The following is a 22,138-nucleotide window of genomic DNA, read 5'->3' as shown; positions in this document are numbered from 1 at the left end:
CAGCACAGGCCCCAAGCATCGCTCAAGCTGGGCAGCAGCTCCAGCCTGAACCCTGTCCAGCTCCCTCAGTCCCCCCCGACTTAGCTGTGGGAGCTGCTCTCCAGGCTGCCTGGCAGCCACGCGTGTGTACACATGCGCACATGGCACCTCCTGCCTGACTGCCCTCCTCCCGCTCCCCCCAGCCCCTTGCAGGTTGCAACTCTGCCAGCCTGCAGGGGGGAAACCCACCATTTCCCACGCTTTTCTCCTTTGAAGAAGAAAATCTGAGGTTTTCTCCCTGAAATGGGGAAGTCCAGGTTTTTCTCCTTTAAATGAAAAAATCCGCATTTTTCTGTGGCAAATGGAAAACCTGGATCCCTGCTGATGAGGACCGGAGGCAGAGAGTGCAAGGGTAAAAGTTTCCATCCACTGTGGATCCCTAATGAAAACCACCGAGGGCCTGGTTGTTCGGACTGCTTAGCACGCACAGAGCTTCTGGAAACCAGAGACTGGGGTCACAAGCTACATATATGGAAAATAAATAGGCTTGGCAGAATTCAATTTTTCTTTTTTTTAATAATTTTGACATAATATCAAGGTTTATTTTTAAGCATTTATTTCAATTTTTAGTGATTTAAATTTTCAGGATTGTGTGAAATTATAGGTGTGGGTGCAGAGAAGTTATTAATGACACAAATGTAACTACTGTAGGACTGCCGCCAGCTGAGAGGCAGAGCTGACAGCAGTCCTGGCTCCGACATAACTCCTGCTGTGACTTCTCCTTTGTTCCCCGTCCCCTGAGGTTTCTGGGGGTTGAAGTCCAGACTATGGTCAGCACAGTTCTCCCATCAGCCATCATTTTTCTTTCTATAAATTTTGATTATTAATGATGGAAATACTTTTCAGCAGTCTGCGAGCGTGAGGTGAAATCAACCTTTATCAACATTTACCAATAAAAATCAAATCCTGCCAAGCTTCAAAATAAGGAACAGCGAAGTAGTGACTGCCAATGTAAAGTCTGGTTTAAGTGACTCTTCCAAAGTTCACAAGGAATTTAAGTGCCACCTTAATAATGTTCTTTTTTGTGTCATTTCTCCCCCCCGCCGAACACTTGAGCCTTACTCACACTGTTTCTTTTCTATTGTAGTTCAAAATACACTGAATCTAAACCCTCAGCCACTCTGTGCCACAGGGGTTCCTCTGCACAAAGAGCCTACACAACTAGCTGGACAAGGCTCTGCTTCACATTGCCAGAGCAATGCACGAGCAGATGGAGCAGGGAGCCAGGAGATGCTTTTATTCAACCAGCCCTACAATATTACATAATTTGAGGAAGCCAGACAAATGCATGCATTTCCTTTTTCCCCCAATTCTTGTAGTAAACAGTAATTTAACTCACAAATTAAAGAAAGGTTTTCTAAGAGCTAACAACAGCCAATCCGAAGGCACTTTGCCCCAGTGCATAACATGATTTTATTCAAGCCACGTATGCTTGGATAGGTGTCTGGCTGGGGTCATCTGACCCCAGCGCTCTTTCCTGCCCAGGCAGGGGGTCGGACTCGATGTTTTGTTGAGGTCCCTTCTGACCCAAACATCTATGAATCAAACCCTACCAGACAACTCTGCCAGAACCTGCTAGTCTAGTAGGCGTCTTCTCTTGCATGAATAATCAATCACACGGCTACAGTTTTAGGGCCATCTTCCGTTTCAATGGTAGTTATGACAATGATTGACCAAAATGCTTCATTGTCAGGTATTTTCAGAGTACATCCCCTCCAGAGACATCCAAGGACCTCATAAACATGCCAATAAAGTACTGCCACTTTACAGATGGACAGTAAAGTTTAGATTCAGGTTATCAAGTCCTGCTTGCACTGATAAGCTTCATATAGGTGGTCTCCCTGAGGCCAATCAGGCTGCTCATGGGAGTAAGAGTTTGCCACTACTGATAACCTGAGGTCACAAAGCAAGTATGTGACACAGCTAAAACAGGAATGTGGCTCTCCTGCCTCAGTTCTCTGCTTTCACCGCAATATTATCCTTGTGGTAGCAGTGTACTGTCCACCAGAGAATCATCTTAAGTTCAGGAAACATGAGCCCATTCAGCTGAGCATGAATTCAGGAAACAGGGATCTATTAACATATACTTATTTAAGAGATAGGAGACAGAAATTGTATAGAAGTGATTTGTTTGTTTAAAAAAAAAAAAAGAATGAAAAAATAGTTAATCTGTACTATATTAAGTAGAGCAACTGCACAGCAGTTAATTTCAAACTATATTACTTATGATAAACCCATAAGTATATTTGAACCAATTAAAAAAATTACCAGCAATATTACAACCCCTAGTGCCCACACTTAAACATGGCATTTTCATTTTGCTCCTCAGCAAACTAATGCAGCTAAAAAAAAAAGACAAAAAACAAGAAGAAAAGTATTTATCTGAAATTATCCAGAATGCATTGCACTGATGCTTCTCTGCTTTATATTTACCCCACTAGTGTATTTTTCTTTCTACTTTAAAATGCAGTGGGCTTGTCTTACTTTATGGATGTCTAAAAAATTGCTACCTGGGGCTTGCAGGAGCATATTTTACATTTATTGCAGCTATTCCTTATGACAACTATTTTGGTACAATTCTGATTTATCAAAAAATGGCAACTCGCGTGAAAAACTACCTCACTGCTTATTTTAAGAGATCTTTGGATAAAAGAAAGCCAGAATAGGAAGCCAATGGTGCACCTCCAGGGCAATTTCTGAAATAGAGGCCAGTGTGTGGATGTAATTTTCAAAGAGAATTTCTGTTGACACATTAAGGCACGGTGATGACGCTAACTCAGTTTTTAGTAGATTGTTACTGTGCGGCCTCTATTTGTCACCACATCTACAAGGTTGCAGCAAGCTGCCCGGGCAGATCTAACTCTGGGACCAGAGCTCCAGGTTAAGTGGCCATGTGTTTGTTTGGGCTCGCTAATGTGATTTATTTTAAGTTTATACTAGAGGACATTCAGCATTAGTTACAAGTGCACATGACCTCACACACAGAAGAGGTCATGTTCAAGGTTTACACTTAAGAGCAGATATAAAAGTGGCACAAAGCAGACATTTTTCAAGTGGAAATGCCCAGAGTAATTCCAGCTGGAGTACTTGATTGGAAAATGCTGACTAAGGAAAATAAACTGTAGCAACTGTCAGAGGAATGAAAAATGATGTTATTCAAGCCATGTGTGCACAACACCATTCAAAAAAGGGAATGTTGTAGCTGTGGGATTTAAACCAGTTATTTGGGTAGATGTGAAAAGTCTTTACTAGGAACCTCTGCAGGTTTCAAGTCGATCAAAGTAGTGCAGCATGGAGTTGATATATACAGGATATATATGATATACACGTTTCTGGAGGGCTTTAAACTAGCCTATTTCTTTCTCTAGGTGTAATGACCTGTGCAGCCACAGCATAGATTTCATCACCTGCTTATTCAAGAAACATTCCTAAAAATGTGCAGACAAGGTCTGCGTGCAAAGTAGAGACTGTGATTTGAAAAGCTGGACACAGCTGCTTGAAGAAGAGTACCCAGTTATAGCTGAAGTGAAGAGTGGCTTTAGACCATTCGTTCATTAACAGACAACTGTCTGAAGGGACCGGCTCATCTTGTTAACCAATGCTGCATTTTGCAATCCAGCACTTTGCAATCCAGTTTACAATAAGGAGTCTGAATTTCATAGGAACAAAATTGAACTCTGAGGACAAAATGCTCCGAAGCTCTCCTAGGCTTGTGTTTCAGCTGGAGTACATCAGTGTTAATGTAGTTCAGCAGACTGCAGTAGTTTACACCGGTGAAGATTCAGCCCAACTTTAGCACTAATGCTAAAAATGGAACATGTATCATAACATTTCAGCACTACAGAAATAACACATTTTGCAGAGCTCTCAATTGTGGTTCTTTAGAAAGGAATTAAAAAAAGAAAATCAAATCCTTAAAATAAAGGCAGTCTAATGCTTTTTTGTGCCACCTATACTTGAATTACCAACTCTCTTGAGTTGGTCTATCTTATGTGAGGGTAGCCATACCATGAACTAACAATCGAGCTATGCCACCTAGCCACTGCACTCACCCCATGTGTGGCACTAAGTATGAGAGCACACCGTAGTGCTTTGTGCTGCAGTGGGTTGAGCTGCATTATGAATTTTTCCGTCATGAATAGGGGGAGAACCTCTCTGTCCTCTGGGTACAAGAGGGAAACAAAGAAAAATTGAAACTAGTATCATGCAAGTGGAACTAACCTGTTTCCACACTTTGGAGCAGATGTGCTAACAGTTGCTTAGCTGCTTTTTACACCTATTCCCCTGACAGACCAGCCAACTTAACTTAAAACACCACAAGTTAAGGTGGTCAAAGGGTTTAACATGGGGAGAAAACATGAGTGGCAGGTGGTGCAAACAATAACTCAAGTTTACTGTGCACTGAAGACAGGTGCATCAATTATAGAAAACAGAACCATGGGACAAGGAACACCCCCAGTAATATGTAATAGATCAAAAATAATGAACTTACACTTAATAAAAATATTAAAATGAAATGTTTCAAGTACTTCTTTTCAGCTGTCTACTGTGCAGACTGCATTTTAGTGTATATATGTCTAGACTAGCTGAAGTACCAGATACAGTCTAATTGCCATAGCAGGGACCTTTGGGAAACAGTTATTGTAGCCTACAAAGAATGCCTAGAGTGCTTCCAGTATCAAAGTGACTTGTTAAAAGCTACTCTGAAATCTGCAGTATAAACATGCCTTCTTTCTGATGGAAAATATCAGCTGCATTAATACCGTATGATCCATCTTACACCATCAAATAGCTTATAAAATGAATGTATATAATCATCTTCTAAAGACAAATAACAGATCTGCAAAGCAAAGATGCAAGCAAAAACAGTGCCATTTAACAGCAAAAAAATCTTTTAAAATTACAATGAGATCTCAGCAAAACAGGGGAATTCATGTTTGATTTGCAGTCACGTAATGGTTTGCCTATATCTTCTTTCAGGAAGATAAATTGTTAAATGTAAGCTGACAGTGTAATTCTGGGCCTTTAAAAAAAAAAAAAATCAATGTATACATGAACTTGTACATTAGCTCATGTATAGGGATTGTCAATCAACTAAAACAGACTTAAAACCAGAATAAGTAACCTGCTACAATAATCTATACAGTACTACAATTTCCTCTTTTTATATATCTAGATAGATCGATATATTGCAGAGCATAATAATGTTGATCTGCATAGAGTTCTCTAAGGACCTAAGAAGAGTCAGCAGTATTCAGACATGGCTATCTTTCTTTTAAATCATTTCTTGATTGTTGCTCATCAATTTCTACCTGAAATATACCTCCACGGACATGAAGCGTTTTCATTGTCTTTTACATCATAAATAAAATGCTAGAGCAGCGTTTGGTTCATACACAAGTACTTCAGATGGTACACCAACAGAACAACATCCTTGTCCAGAACACTGACGACCTCAGTTTGATATCGGGTTTATTTGCATGAAAATGCCAAGAACGAATTTTCCACTAGAAAAATATTCCTAAATTGAGTTGTGCTAGTGTCAACTTTCAAAGGTACTAGGTAACCAAGAACAAAGCAAAATGGTGTCTGTGATCAGGTACAAACATTACACTTTTACTAGTATAAGTGACAGAAAACCGGTCTATACCTGTAACAGAACAGAAGTTCAGTGCACAGACCGGCTTAAAAATGATGGAATCCAGTCTAAGATTTGCACCCCCAACCAAAGGGCAAACGTGTGTTCTGTTCAGTACCAATCTAAACTATGCCACTTACCACATAACTTAGATCGATTCTGCCTCCAACTTTTTAATGTCTGTACCTAGTCTTCAGAAAGAGATCCTGCTTTCACTTACCCTTTTATGACTGGAGTTCACTGAAGACAAAATGAGAGAAATTAAGTTTTGGTGGGTGATTTTTTTTTATTGAACCCACTGCATGGCTGGGTTAGACTTAGACAAGGTTTCAAATGCAGTGCATAAGAATATACTGCATTTGAATACTTCTCTAAGTCTATCCCAACAACTCAGTTCTTTCAACAAAGATATCAGCAACAAAAATCCTTGCCTCTCATCTATTTCTTGGACCATCATGACTACTCCAAGCTTACCGTCACATGGAAGATTAAATGCATTTTAATGTATAAGCAAAAGCATTAACAGTATAAAATAATACATAAATAAAGCTTACAGTCTTGGCTGATGTGATGTTGAACGAATTCTCAGGAAAGAACAGAAATGTTAGTTCAGATCACCTTCCTCTGAAGGTAGCTGGCTACAGTGATCTCCACTCCCCTGACGCAGCCAACCTAGATCCACGATCCCAGTTTCAAAATAAACACCCTACACTGTAAAGGGAGGAGTCAGCCAGCAACGAACATCTATTCAGTTCAGGCTTGCAGGGAAAAGATAAGGGTAACGAAGGAGCAGTTACCTCTGCTATCAAAAGGGAAAAGGGGCTGCTAAATGGACAGAGAAAAAGAAAACAAAATCATTTATAAATAAGGAAAATTAAATACATTTTGGCACATGTGCATGCTGGCGTCATGCAGAGATACCGATCTGCACTAGCCTGAGTACCAGGTACAGTCATAGCCATGGCAGTTACTAAATTTGAGATGGATTTACCTTGCTTCCCTGGGCTACATAGCTTCTGGAACCTGAGTTAGTTGGGATTTAGCTCCCTTGAGCATCTCTCCACCACACTCTGCTCTACTAGGCAGACATACCCCGGAGACGCCTGGCATGAGAGGAGGAAGGCATGGGAGGACATGCAGAGCCCATGCACACCATGCCCAGGGAATATGAGGTACACAGAGCCTCTGGCAAGGCGAGGCTGGAGAAGAGGGCAAAGGGGGCGGTGTTTACAACCAGCTCCTAATGTGTACGGTAGGACTAGGCAAAGGAAGCAATAACGTATACAACCCTTCAGTAATAAGTAACAGGAATAACTGGGAGACATGTGCTCAATGGGCATCATATTGCACAAACACAGGTATTACATCACTTGAAAAAGTGGTGAAATTTGGCACATAGCGGAAGCCCGAGAAAGTAAATGTAGTACCTACCATCAACCCCTTCCCCCCTGCCAAAAGCTGCATACCTGACTTCTACTGGCACTGAAATAATGCAACAAATATAAAAAAGTAGTTTGTTATTAGAGGCTTTGAGGATAATGGATCCATAAGCAATATGCAGTCAGATTTTGTGGAAAATCAGATCTACCTAAATAAATCTGATTCCTTTTTCTTTCTTGATAGTTATAAAAGTGGCATATGAAAACAAAGTATGAGATATAATACATTTGAGTTGAGTTATCTTCAGTACCTCTCAAACACCTGCCTTCAAAATTATTTCAAACTGGTTTGGATCTACAGCTTAATAAATGACTGTTTTCAGTCTAAAAGGAATATAAGCATGGTATGCAGATACAAGGAGAAACATCACATTAGGGCAAGGAATTTAGTGTTGTTTTATCATCTGCAATAATGCTGTAGAGAGCACAGCACCAAGTTAATGATTATACCAAGTTTGGAGGAGTTGCAGACACTTATGAAAGAGAGAAATATGAAAGTGTGTAGAGAAGACACAAATATGGCTGGTGGGGGAGGGAAATAAAGGAACAGTTTGAAAAAAAATTACCCTAACATGAAAATAGTTGAAAACTACAGTTCAATGTGACCTGTAGAAAGAGATATCAGCAGTAATAATGGACAAGTTAGATGCAGTTGTAACACAACATGATAGAAAAAGAGGCAGAGGCGTCGTAAGACAGGACAAGAACCCAAGTTTCTTTCTTTACCGATCTGGTGTGAAGACAAATGTTAGATACCTGGAATTCTTGGATCCTCAAGATATACATGTCTGCATATTGTCCTTATGAAGCAGCATTGCTCCTGGTGGGATGTCTCAAAGATTGATGTTTCAAGCTTCTAAGGCATCCTAAATTTTTCTCTGAAGTACTCAGTGGGACATCCCAAGGGGTTTAGGGCTCATCTTCATCGAATGATATCCAGTGTCACATGATGGGAGCAGATGATCTGAAACCAGCCTAGCTGAGAGGAGGGTAGGTGATAAAAAGCAGGGTCACCCAAGGAATAAGCATCAACTGAGGGCTGTGCAGGAAGCAGAAGCTTATCGAGTGGGAAGCCTGGGCATGGAGGCCTCCTGGAAGAACTGGAAGGAAAGGGAATCCCAGTGAAAGGACTAGGAGCACTTGTGTACCTCTGCGGGGAAGAGCAGTTTGAATGCTGAAGCTAGCTCGCAGATCCCTGAGAAGAGGACTGGAAGGCTTCAATGAAAAGGGAACACCAGAAAGGGAACAACAATGCAAAAACAGGTGAGCTGGTTTGTCTGATAGGAGACAGAGTAAACCAGGGCATTTGTAGGGCTGGAGACCCAGGTGTTCTACAAGCGTTTGAAAGTAAGCAATCTCTAAGCAGCTTAACTGGGGGGCAAGGAAGAAGTAAAATAGGCAGGTCACTTTTACCTCTTCCCTGGTCATGACTCCAGATTGCAGTGAAAAGATACAAGGCAGTGTGTGAGATGGAAACAGGCTTTTAACATTTAGGACATCTGAGAAAGAGAGAGGCCCTGGCAGTACAGATAGGCTAAAAGTGGATTGCTGTTGTTACATAATAGCAGCATAAGACCAGGCTCTGGGGCTAGTCCTTCATGTTTGGAGTGTTTTGATAACCATTTTCTTTATCCAACAGAAAATTAAAGCAAAACGCCACAAAAAACTGTGCAAACAAACTCCCTGCACAGTTTAAAAAACCCAGAATAATCCTCTCCATCTAGCATGGGGGAAAGTAAGTGTAGATTTGCAGTCCTGACCGATGACAACAACTAGTCACTTATTCCTCCTAAGCACAAACCCCTTTATTACATATTCCATGGAGTCAGGCAATTTTATGCTCACATATATTCCTGCAGTTTGACTCATCACCCCAGCTGGAACTGCACTCGTTCCACTTATTCTTCCCGACCTTGTAAAAGACTAAATCAAAAGTATTAACTAGACCTGATGGCTCTATTTTGTTCTAATGATCTGAAGTAGATCATCAAGGTGCTAATTATAATGGTTTGTAGGTTCTGATCAATTCTTAAAATGTATCCTCATGACTAAATTTCTGGTAATACACAAACTTATCCATTTCACTGAGCTGCTCTAAAGTGTAGTTCCTCCAAACTGCAGCTTCCCTTCCAATGCAGTGATGTAAAAAACTCCACCATACTCCAAAATGCAGTCCAAAGAGTCATTTACATAATCCCTAATTTCCTGTTACCAATAAGACCGGGTCCTTTAGCGTAAGTCATCAACCAATCAGATCTCTACTATTACTGCACATTTTACTGAGAATTTCAATTTCTATGCATTGACATACCAAGGCAGTCTCTCACCAAAACAAAACTATGAGGCCAGGTACAGAAATTACACTTTTACTGCTGTAAGTGATGGGAAACTGCTTTACACCTGTAACAGAACAGAAGTTTGGTAGACAGACTGGCTTAAAAATGGCAGAACCCGGCCTAAGGTTTCCCCCCTCCGCACCAAAGGGCGACTGTGTGTTCTGTTTGCTACCAATCTAAACTACACTGCTTACAGAAACCCACATAACTTAGATTGATTCTGCCTCAGACTTTTTGAATGTCTGCACCTAGCCTGCGATGACAGTTTTTGCTACTGTTGCTCCGTGGTACGCCAGTATAATGAGGATCACTGAAGAAACCATGATGTATTCAATTTTGATGATGGTGGTACCAATGCCCACTGTCAAATTATTATTGCTAAGTGTTTCTTTCCTTCTGCTGAATAGCTTCAGCTCAGTATTGCCTGGATACAGGTGGAGTCAGCTTGTCTTCATTCAGAAGAGAATTTAATTCAACACAGTATCTGGCAAAAGATGTTTGCATTCTGTCAACGGCACAGTTCTGGCATTTAAGCTAGTGGTGTCCTGCAGTCTCTGTTAGGAGCTTGGCATAGCTGTTGAATAAAATGGGGAAGAGAACAGATGACAGTTCTAAAAGTGCAGAACCATCTCTAGAGATCGCCGCACCTTCCTGCCAACTCTCAAAAATAAAACAAGCAGTAACTTCTGGCTGACAATCACATGTTCAACAATCCAGAAAAATGAGGAAAGAAGCTTGCTTATTATGTATTAATAGGAAAAAACTATCCAGAAGCACTGACAATAATAATTAAAAAAAATGATCACTACTGTTTCTGTGCCATATTTTAAAATTGGATCCAGCCAGGTCTAGGACATTACATCTGAGTTTCCCTAGAGGAAATGGCTTTTCAAAACCTTTAAATGGTTTGAGATAGGAAAGGGAAACTCAATATCAGGTAGCACTTTGTGAGGCCAGTTGTCTCCAGTGTTGGTGTCTTGAATACAGTCTAAGTGGGAAGAGGCAGAGCTCCTGCTCTGCGCATGGTTGAGTATTAGCATTGTGTTTCACCAGCCACGAAAGGCACATGGCAACGTTACACAATGCCATTAGTTGCCGCTATCTGGATCTGGTCAGTACACCTGTAGGGTTGGCTGCTGATCTTTGTTGGAATGAATGGCAGACAGCTTTCCTTTGCTGTTGTTCAATACTTCCATTGTGATGGCATCCACAGATTTCACATCAGGGCTGGAGCGCACACATACTAGATTGCTTACACACACACGACAATGTAGTCAGCACCCCAGAGACTTCACTCACTTTTTCTGAAATGTATCTGCCAATAGGATTATTTTAAATTAATTGTGAACTCTCCAGGCAGAAGGTCGCCTAGCCTGTGGATTTCTGCAGGCAGGTTTTGTTCCTTGAGGAGCTCCTCAGCCAGACTTCCCAAATACAGCACAGTCTTTAAGTAACAAATAAATGTACAAATCAGCAAAACCAAATGGTTCTGCCCCGTTCTGGGCAGTAGGAGGGAAACGCCTTTCAGCTCTGACCTCAACAGATAGGTCAAAGATTACATTGTTCAGTTCTGAAGATAATATATTAAAATTCTGACATACTAAAATCAGGTTAAATGACACCTGTGACAAAACTGGTCTTTAAAAGTAATACTCTTTTGTGAATGCCTTCTGACAACTTAGTATTCATAACACAGGACCAGCCACATATGAACCAAATACCAGCAAGCTTTTGTGCATGCTTGTCATATAATGCTACCAATGTACCTCAAATGTTATCCAAAGCTGAAACCTATACCAAACAGGTTGCTAAGAGGGCAGCTTTCTGGTACTTTGTGATGCTTACAAATTGTTCAGAAGAGGCCAAGAAACAACTGAGTAAATTGTTTTCACTTCTGTCTCAAAATAATTTGAAACTAAGACTTCACAGTTGAGGCATTTGTCCACCATCTCCACTTCATCTAGCCCCTGTACAAAATGATGCAACAAATGTCCCTACATTTGATGAAATTTGCCTCAGGGACATTCTTTCTTCTGGACACTATATTAAAAAAAAATTCATTTCCTCAAAGGAGGAATTGTAGCAGAAAGCTCTAAACATCCTCTATTTCAACAGGGGAGCAGGGAATCAAAGAAAGGAGATTCTGGCTTGATGGATGCCACTCAAGCACAACTACTCATTTGGGCCTGATCACCAAAAGAAAGTGCCTGCCAGTTTTCTTCTTGACAGTTGCTACAGATCTACAAGGCTCCAGGCCCAAGCTGATATTCCAAAGTATTTCATTCTTATGACTTGAAACTTTTAAAACACTGGCAGCTCCAAATGGTGCTGGCTGAAACTGCTGGACTCAGCTCCTCTCGCAGCAGGGGGCTGATGAAGGTGTGTTGGCCTCCAATTCTTGATGGAAAAAAGTTAAATTTGGGGGTACCACCTCGTCAATCCATTCTACTGCTCTCAGCATCTCATGCAACCACAGCATATGAGAACTGGTTGGTGGACTAGACAAATGTAGTCTTTCACTCCAGTATGCTAGGGACAGTTGAACCTGTAAGATTCAGCACTTTCCCTGGCTTTAGATTAATAAAAGAACATTATGTCTAAAAAAAAAAAACCAAAACAAAAAATATCAAGCCTGTGTAATCTAATGCATTTAGTTGTCTCCCTTTCAAATTAAAAGGGGTGTGTGTGTGTGTGTGTGTATATGGCGTTCACTCTGTTTGAGAATTTATAACATCTACTTCCTCTTGTCTGTGAATAATTGATTACTACAGGTTACAGTCCAGTTCTTATCATTTGGAACCGAGTTGTTTTCCCTAACAAAAAGTCAGCGTGTTTAATGCACCATGCAATACTCCCTTAGAGGATTTTCTGAATAGTAAAAAAGTTTGATATCAAACTCAAGTTCCACAAAGTGACTTGCATATAATACATTCCTGAGTCACGGGGTATTCATTATGTAGACTGAAAGCAATATGCAGAATCTAAAAGGCGCTCCAAGATAACACTTTAGTGAACAATCCTATTATTCATGGCCGTGTATAATTGGGTGATTACTAACAGCTGTTTGCAATCTTGTTATATAGGGAAAATGTCAAGAAATTGCATGTAAAGACCCCAAATTATGGGAGAACAGAAGAGAAGAGACAATGATTTGAAACAAAACTAATTCAAGGAAAAAACCAAGAAAGATTCAGAATACTTTGGCAGCTCTACTATTTTCAGGTGTCACAGATTTTCAAACATGCTTAATAAGATAATTTACATAATATCTGGGGTTCAGACTAGCTCCGTCGGAAGAGCAGGGGGTATGGAGACACTTGTTCTTCCCACGGCTCCTGATGGAATTAGCAGCCTTATGTAACAGATGTGCAATTACTGAATTTGTATGAGATGTGCATGAATTTTTTTTTTTTTTTTTACTGTGCACACATTGCTCCTTCCGCGTATATGAGAAAGCAGTCCAGCTGTAAACAAACCCAGACAGTACAGTTTTAAAGCTCTGAATCTTTCGAATTAAGAGCATTTCTGATGCAACTGCTAAGTCAGGTATTCAAAATAAAAGAAGAAAGCAGATCTCCACGTAAATGTTCCAATTTATTTATATTTGGCCAATGACTTCTTCAGTCTCATCCCTGCTCTTGTTCTGATCAAGCCCCTGCAACCAGCTAGCTACTATTGTACAACTGTAATGAAGCATAACCCCATGAAACATCAGTAGAAAAACCAACACTTCCAATAAGGGGCTGTTTATTCACACACATACAAAAACCTATGCAAACAAGATGTTGTATAAACTGTCTATTGATTGCTCTTGTGAAAAGTTTCATGGCCCCAAGAAATCCCTGGTAGCTGTGATGCAGACTGAAGCTTATTATTATTATTTTTAAATAACTCAAATATTAGTTTGGAAAGGAAGAAAAATATCTTTAGTTTCTTTTGTTTTCTTAATCCTACTCACAGGACTCTGCAGTATCTGAGTGACCCTCTTCCTTTGCTCCATCATGTTGAAGTCTTGCCTTAAATCAGGAGACATGTTCCTCTCCCGGAGGTACTCTGGGTCATTTTCATTGATGCGGTCAAAATACCTCTCCTTGTGAGGCATGCTGGGAGGGGGAGGAGTTGTGATCACCCCCTGATTGGCATCAGCACTCATGCTTCAATACTGTAGATTATTCTCTTCACCTGGAACAATAAGAGGACATTTAAAAACAACATAAAGTAAAACTTTATGAGCCTAGACGCTTTTTCTCACCCCAGCCGGGCAAACGACAAGTGCTTAAAATGCATTTGTCACAAGGAAAAAATGAGGAGGGGAGGGAAGGGAAGGGAAGGGTGGACAAATTAAAACAAAAATATGTGTTACATAATCATTATTAATTAATTTAAAAGCTCATGGAAATGCTCAGTTATGACTTCAAACTTATCTAGTCAAGTTCAAGTTTTAGAAATGCAATGGTTGTTTCAGAGGATTTATTTACATTCAGAACATACAGAGCATTTTATAAAAAACTTACCCTTAATATGTCATAAAAATGCATTCCCTCGCACTACTGTGCTCTTCCATTTTTTGGCCCGCAGATCATCTATTTAATTCTGTTAAGATATCAGGATCCCTACATCCTACACAGTCAGAGCTTGCTGCCTAACTTAACTGAGAAAGTCCGGGCAATCCTCAATTACAGCACTGCCAAACCATCTCATAACTTTGGAAAATCAATTAAGTTCTGGTTACATTAAAGATTGCCAGTGGATCTCAAAAGGCCACCAGATGGTGCCTCAGCACTGAGAAGGCTATGATCAAGGACCTGCAAGAAAAGATCTTGCGACTGTTTCACAGAACTGCAGTTGCACAGTTACTGAAGATGCATCTACAGTGCTAATTTTCTTCCATTTGTGTGTAATTTATTAGGGATCTGGGGTTGTTGTTTCCTGTGGAAAAATGTGATTTTTCCCCTTTAAAAAAGAAAAATGTGGATTTTCCCCTTTGAAGCAGGAAACTGTGGGTTTCCCCTTTTGCAAGCACCTCTCTTCCAGCCTGCAAAAAGAGTGCAAAACCTGTCCAGAGGGGGTGGGGGCAGGCCCTGAGAATCTGAGACCAGCCTGGCTCAGACTCACTTTGCCTCCTGCAGCCTTTGGGGTAAGTAGGACCTGGGGGCAACTGGTGGCTTGCCTCTGGCATGATTGGGGAGGAGCAGGGGGCTGCAGGTCAGGAATGAGGGGCGCCAGCAGGGCTGGGATGGGAACCGTGGGAAGAGCTGGCAGGGTGGGCAAGGGTAGGGCAGAAGGGTGCGGGTGACACTGGCAGGACCGGAGGGTGTGGGTGCGCTGGGGAGCGAGGGGCACCGACATATCAGGGCTGCTCAGCACCACAAAGCAGCAGGTCCAGCTGCAGCTCAGCACCAGCTGCAGCTGGACCTGCATCCTGGTGAGTGAAGGGGGCAGGGGGAGCTCTGATTTTCCATGAGAAACCAAAATCAAATGCCAAAATATATAGGGATTTAGAATTTATTTTATTATAGTGATTGAGGCACTGGTAGGCTTCCAAACTGCTTTAAAGTTGTAAATATATCAATAAAACATTGTGTTCAATTGATACACACACATACATGCTCAGTGGCATTTCATTGTAATTGTGTAAAAACACAGATTTGGTGTTTTTAATCAGATAATTGGGGGGGAGGTTTAAAGAGAGTTTTGGATTTTTCATCAGAGAACTTTCCATTTTTTTTTTTTAACAGAGAAAACCAGGATCCCTCGTAATTATATTAAAGATATTATATTAAAGATGCCTTCTTATCCACACTGAAACTAAGCAAATTATATAACGGGAAAAATGTCATGTACTGTGGTAGCAAGCTAGATATGAAAATCTCACTTTTTAAAGCAAAAGTATCTGTTATGTTTAAAAGCAACGTATATGTGCAATAAATGTCAACATGGTTAGAAGTAGACATTTAAACTGTAATGAATGCAATGGACTGTGATCGAGGGTCAGGAAGCTAGGGAGTAGTACCAAGATGATAGTTTCTCAGTCTCGAGAAACAAATTAACTGCTGAAGAAATAATGCTTGCCTCTACCATGATCAAGACTACTCAAATACAATAATATTGGGACATGGGAAAGGGTACAAGTGTGTCATCTGGTCTGCAGTGAACTAGGCGAGCTGTTCTGTCCATGGAGGTCAAGAGGAAAACCACAATCTTCATGAAGATCTCTATGTATGACTAACGAGAACATGGAAATCGATAAGAGGAAGATGTTTTGTGTTACACAGTGGTCCCCCTCTCCACACGTCACCACCCATTGCTAGTGACCACAGACTGAACCCAGACCCTTTACTCATACACTGCAGCATAGATCCTCAAGCCATGTAAAATCTTGTCGCTTCACTGCAGACATAAAAGCAATAACAGTTTATGCCAGGAAAAGATCTGCTCTCTCAAGGCTTGGCCAAGGAATCCACCTGCTTAGAAACCACTGTCAAAACTATTCTATGTCTTGGCTAGCAAGAATCCATCTTGAAATAGTGGAAAGCTATAAAACCTGCATCTACTTTCCTTACCCAGGAACTATGTTATCCCAAGGAGATTTCCTAAAATGCTCCTAAATTGTACTAATCCTATCAACCTGTTGCTCAGTTGCTAATCCACTTGGTTGGGCTGATTACAATTTATGGTTAGACTTCTAAAAATTACTGAAAAAAGTTTGTAGGACATTATTAGCTACTTCATGATTTATTCTTATGATGGCAGAATAATCCATTCATCTATAAAGAGAAAACTTCAAATATGTGGCTGGCACTACCTACATTCTCAAAGACATTTTTAAATTGAGGCAAATTTCACTTTTTCCTTCTCTCCCATTCCCTTTTCTTTAGTTTGTTACCCGAGTCAGTAAGGATAGAACATTTAAATCCCTGAACAGAGGTAGCTAGCTGTGTTAGTTGGAAGTCAAACAGAAAGCAGAGTTGAGATGCATCTTCTAAACTAACTCAGGGGCATCCAATGTTCAGTTGGTGGCCCATGGCCTGCATGCAGCCCACAAGGGGTTAGTTTGTGGACCCTGGGCTCCTCCCCAGCTGCAACAAGGTAGGGATGACAACAGTCTGGATGATGAGAAGTTTAGTTTGGGTCCTAACGTTGTGATCATCAAAGACATGATTTCAGAGCTGTACAAAGGGAACACTGGCAGAGACTACATTTATAAGCCTTTCTTTATAAGTCTCGCTTCCCAAGCCCTTAATTTTTGCTGCTCTCCACTGGACTCTTTCCAATTAGTCCACATCTTTCTTGCAGTGCGGAGTGCTGTGCCCAGTTTGGAGCCCTAAGTAAGGCCTCACCAGTGCTGAATGGAGCAGAAGAATCAATTCGCTTGATCTGCAAATGACACGCCTGTTAATAAGGTGCATAAGCTTTTGTGAATCGGAGCTCAAATCCTTGTACTGAGACTACACGTGCACATTATCTTTGTTCAGTGCCCGCAGCCATCCTATCCGGAGCTACAATGTCAAACGTGGGCTGCTGCATGACATGGGATGCTTGCAGCAAAACACTCCAGCACGGTGACAGAGGTAACTTTTTTAGATGGCTATAAAGCCTGAATGCTTGGGGTTATTGAAAACTCCTTGTCTACTAGAGCCTCTTATCAAACACTTGCAGTATATTTTGTGATTTACCCAAATAGAGGTTTCATTAACATACGTAGCTACTTTTTAAACAGAATACTGTAACTCTTTAGCTCTTGTCCTAAGCTCACAGGAAACACTGTGCACTTCTAGTCCGGTTCCACATCCCACCTATAGAGATGACTATGTTCCACACCAGGTGAAGACACTCCCTTATTATTCAGCTTGGAAAATATTCCAGAGATGTTAAACAGGCAGTTTGTCTCTTCCCATCTTGCATAAAGGAGTAAAGGGAAACTTATTCAAAAACATGCATGGGTTTTGCAAATATAAATATCTGCCTCTTCTTTAGCATGCGACCAGTAGTGATATACATGAGAGAGAAAGAGAAACCCAGGTTCTACGCTCCATGAACTTCTGGATAGGATGGTCAAAGTGGGTTCTCCCTTGAGGTCATCTAAAGGTTTCTGGCCACACAAGCAGCAATGTCAGCTCAACTGTTATGCTGCTACTGGCCCCGGGTCCCTCTCCTCATGATCAAGAAAGAGGGAGAGGGAGTTTCTAGGACCTTTTTAGCATCATTAGCTACTCGGAACTGGAGGTACACGATGAAGAGTATGTTGGCTGGGTTAACAGGACATATTGTATAGAGCAACTTGGGGAAAGAAACAAAAAAATGCCTACGTAGCAACCTGCTTTGGGATCAGGAACAGCCAACAACTGAAAAGGACTAAGGATCAGATTTGAAACAGTAGTTAACCTCACATGGGTGCACTGTGTCCTCTCCCAGACACTCAAGACAGCTGCCCTTCCCTACACTTCAGCTAGGTAGATCTGCATACCTAATCATGCCAATAAAGATACAGTGTTAAAAAAAAAAAGAAAAAAGGACCAGCTGTTATCCAACCCTGCTTCCTTCCATTTAGCAAAGCGCCCCCTCTGCCCCCCTTACTCACATGAACCTGGACCCATCGTTCAGTACAAGAGCAAGGTAAAAGGTAGTTATGTGCACGAGTGTGGCAGAGGGGAAGGAGAGGGATTGCTCTTACAGAGCTTCATTGCTGCTTTTTTGTATAGCCCCCGCAGTCTGCTTCCTGCTTGGCTCTCAACTGTTTTGAGTGGAGAGAGAAAACTTAAAGGAGAATATAGACATTATTACTTACTACTTAAAATGAAGTTTTCTATCATAAAAGCTTCTAATTCATTCAAATACCTCAGAATGGGTCATTTCAAAACTTTGCCAGTTGATATTTTGTAGGTTTTATCCTCAGGGTAACAAAGTGCACTGTTTTATTAGAATAACTGTTGTTAAGGATTGGATTAAATGCCAAGTACGAAAAAGCAACGTAGTAACAGAAAAGTCTTCAAGGCTGAGAGGGAGGGAAGAACAAAATGCAAATCAAAACCAAGCGACTAAGATGCTAGGAAATACTCTCACAAAAAGGAGGCCACAAGAGATCACCAAGTGCCTGTGGTGGGAGCAGCACTTCTAGTTAGGCAGTGCTGGGGGAGTCAACTGACTTCATGGCTCATTGTAATCCGACTGATCCCTTCAAAACTCTTCATGCCACAGGTGCTAAGGACCCTCTCTCTTTTTTTAATGGTCTTGATGTTCCACCAATCAAGCTACCCTTTCTTCTGCAGTTCTGTGGGCTGTCATCTGCTCCTGGTAATGAAGCTCCTATCTCCAATTCAGCCCCGCAGATTGTTCTCAACTCATTCCAATAAAGTTGTAGTTGTTTTTCCTTCAATCTTAAACTGATTAGTATAGCACTGGGCCCCAAGCATATTAGTAAAGCTACTAGTTTATTTTTAACTGGAGAAAAATGCGTGTTTTTCCATGTGAGGATGCACTGCACTATCTGCACCCCACTTTTCAAAATTCGAGATCCACCTGTGGCTGGACCCTTCCTTTCAAAAGGCCACTGGTAGGAAGGACATAGATGTCTGAAACAAACTCTACATTGGCATTAAGCATCTTCACTTCCTCTCTCCTGTACCAACCCCTCTCTAACCTTTCAGCCATGCAATGGGCAACATTTACCTTGCAGTTATCCCGAGTGACCGGCAGCCTTGCTGCAAAATGGGTGGATTCCAGCCTGAGTTAGAGCAGTTTGGGCATTAACCCACACTGTGTCATGGAAGCAGGCACCTAAGGATTTTGCACGTGAATGATATAGAGGTTGGGGGCAAGATCAGAGCAGTGGCTAAGACTGCAAGGTAGTTATATTCTCAATTGACCATGCTTCCATATTTACTCAAATACAAGATGAGGGTTCCCCCCGCAATCAGCATGGGGAGGACACCTCTCATCTTGCATTCCCATACAAGGAAACCATATTAAATATGCTATCGTTAAAATGCTACCAAAAGCAGCATGTGCTCAGTAATGGAAACCAACTATAATGTTGTTTAAATATAGCATACACTGCACATGACTATAAAACACATGGGCCATACTGACCAAACATACTGATGGCAACTTGCCACAAGGATATTAGTGCAGTCCATCTGAATAAGATACAGAGTAGTGCCCCTTGAACTCACTCTCCCTCAACACCTACTCTTTTCCAAGTCATGGTGAGCCACTACACCGCATACATTCTAGCTTCCTCTTCACTCTTACAGCTAAGCTGTGCCTTTCTTTCCATTTCCAATCATTCCTTTTTCTTCACCATGCTTAAATGTTTGGTAAACATCACTGAGCAGGGCCCAAAACAGTTCACCCAGAATCCCTCGGTTGCCCCCTCTCTCAGCCTGTTGCATATGATTGGTGTGACCCCACCCTTCACAATGTGGAGCCAGACTAGGATACCCTGCCCCTCATCTATATATACACATTTTTGAAGCTTCCCAGGACTTGTGACAAGACCACCACACTAAGCAGTGTTGAGCTGTGGGGTTACCATGGCTTGAAATGCTGTTGACCCTGCTGGGGCCTAGCCTAATGAACAATATGGCAAATAATGAGCTTTTTGGCTTGGGACTAATATCATGCATAGTTTGTGCTATATATAAGCAGGTACAAATGTGCTGCTTAAAAGTATGTTTATCGAGTACTTGTGCTAAAACTTAAACAATTTTCAAAAAAGGTAAAATGCATCAATTCTGGATGAATCAAATTTATGGGCACTATATGCAAATTACTACAGGTAGACTTATTTCAATGTCAGTGTTTTCAAGTTTATTTGTTACTTCCGTGAGTGTGTCCAGATGAGCATGTGCAGGCACTTCCCTGGGGACAAAACAGCAGTGGCATAGAGCTGCCTGCGAGGCATCACAAAGTGTATGTTTCCACTCCTCTGAATGTATCCCATGTGTTCAGGGAGAGCAGGGTGTGACAGTAAAGAACTGGGGGAAAGGGGCTGTAAGGGGAAGAAGTTGAGGGAGGCAGAGGACAAGAGGGCAACCTGACCCCTCCCCACCCCCAGATTTAATTTTCCCTGTTGTAGGGGACAAACTCAAAGCAAACCTCCAATAATTAGATTCTACACCTGGAAAATTATAACAAATTCATAAATTTTCCATATATAGAATCTAATTATTGGGGGGCTGTTTTATATTCAGGGTTGTTTTGTATTCAAGTAAATGCAATACTACCAATGAAACCTTTTGGTCTTGAAAAAAAGATTTCCAGTCATATAATTATTAACCTTTACAGTGATGCAGGCCCACATAATTAATTCTGTTCAGAGCAAAATGAATTCAAGCAAGTAAAGCAACAGAACTCAATCAGTATATTTTCTCCTGGTCAGGAGATCAAAGATTCCTGAGAAATGTAAAAATATTTCACAAGCTATCAGACGGTGTCATTTCGCAAATTTAGTAGGTCTGCACTTTTTATACACTGACAAAATGAAAAATACACAAGTTCAAGCATTAGCTCTTCCTAAAATCATTTGTGGAATTGGAAATATTTATTCCACACTAGGTGGCCGTTACCATTTGTTCAAAATTATAACTGTTTTTGCCAATATATAGTAAACGCAAACTAGCACATATGTATAAAAAGAATATTCAGTAGAATGTGTGTACCTAAATCTGGCTGTAAAAAGGTCAATAGCTGCAAATATTCCCTCTGGGTTTCAAACAGAATATTTTAATAATTGTGTTTATTTGATTACCCCACTGCTAGTTCCTCTTCACATAGACTGAGCTGACAGAATCATCTTTCTGCCTTCTACTGTGCACTATTACGGCAATTTACATTTTTTCTAAGCAATGAAAACATGAACGCATTTGGAACTGGAGGATGGTTTTTTGTTAAGTGCCCGCAGAGCCATTACCATAATGTAACGTACAACAGGGCTATCTGTGCTGCATAATTAATAGTTCAATACATCCTGAACCAAAAAATAATAAGTAAAGCTAATTTACCTTTTATACACGATTGACTGACTTCTGCACTCTGTATCTAGTTGAAAGTAGTACATAAACAAAGGCTAGTTGTCTGTGGTTCAAGCCACGTAATTCTTCACTGAAGTTACCGGACTGGAGAAAGCCACTGCAACATTTGAGCATTGTACAAGGCACCTGATGGTACATTCAATGCACGTCTCATTAGTTAACACTGGAGTAGGGGCAGTCTGCTGTAGGTGCAGATACTGTGGTGCCTCATCTGCAGAACAGCACGTGAGGATTTGGCAACTTAACTCCCACTAAAATGAAAAACAACTTGAATTACGTTGGATTTTTGCAGTATTTCCTGCATCCTGGCCAAAAATTGCATTGTAATATGTTAGAGTAACAGGAGGAAAACGGACAAGACACAGACCACACAGGCCCAAACTACTGCTTAGCAGTTGATTTCAATGCTATTCTGCAGGGATCTACAGAAGCTTACAGAACAAAGACAACTCATGCTGAGTGAGTTCTCAGGAAGGTGACGCTAAGGTAGCAAATAAAATGTCATCTGCAAGTGACAAAAACTACAAGACATTATTTCACAAAACTGCACGTCCTCATTTTTCCTGGCACATTGCAAAGTTTCTGGAGATGACTGTAACATAGTTTCATAGTTTCTAGGGTCGGAAGGGACCTGAGCAGATCATCTAGTCCGAC

General features: G+C 41.1%; 1 protein-coding gene across 7 annotated transcripts in view; it reads right to left on the bottom strand.

Annotated features, from left to right (window-relative positions):
• ADD3 (adducin 3) overlaps positions 1–22,138 on the bottom strand; it is a 184,050-nt gene that overhangs the window by 28,540 nt on the left and 133,372 nt on the right. For all 7 annotated transcript variants that reach the window (XM_019502784.1, XM_019502781.1, XM_019502785.1 and 4 more), the window contains one exon: positions 13,411–13,634. In XM_019502784.1, coding sequence (XP_019358329.1) covers positions 13,411–13,605 — 195 coding nt within the window. In that variant the 5' untranslated portion in view covers positions 13,606–13,634. The remainder of the gene's footprint in view (positions 1–13,410; positions 13,635–22,138) is intronic.

This window comes from Gavialis gangeticus, unplaced genomic scaffold, assembly GCF_001723915.1.
Source record: "Gavialis gangeticus isolate Ggan-Ray unplaced genomic scaffold, GavGan_comp1, whole genome shotgun sequence".
NCBI lineage: Eukaryota > Metazoa > Chordata > Crocodylia > Gavialidae > Gavialis > Gavialis gangeticus.
This window is presented reverse-complemented; position numbering and strand designations above follow the sequence as displayed.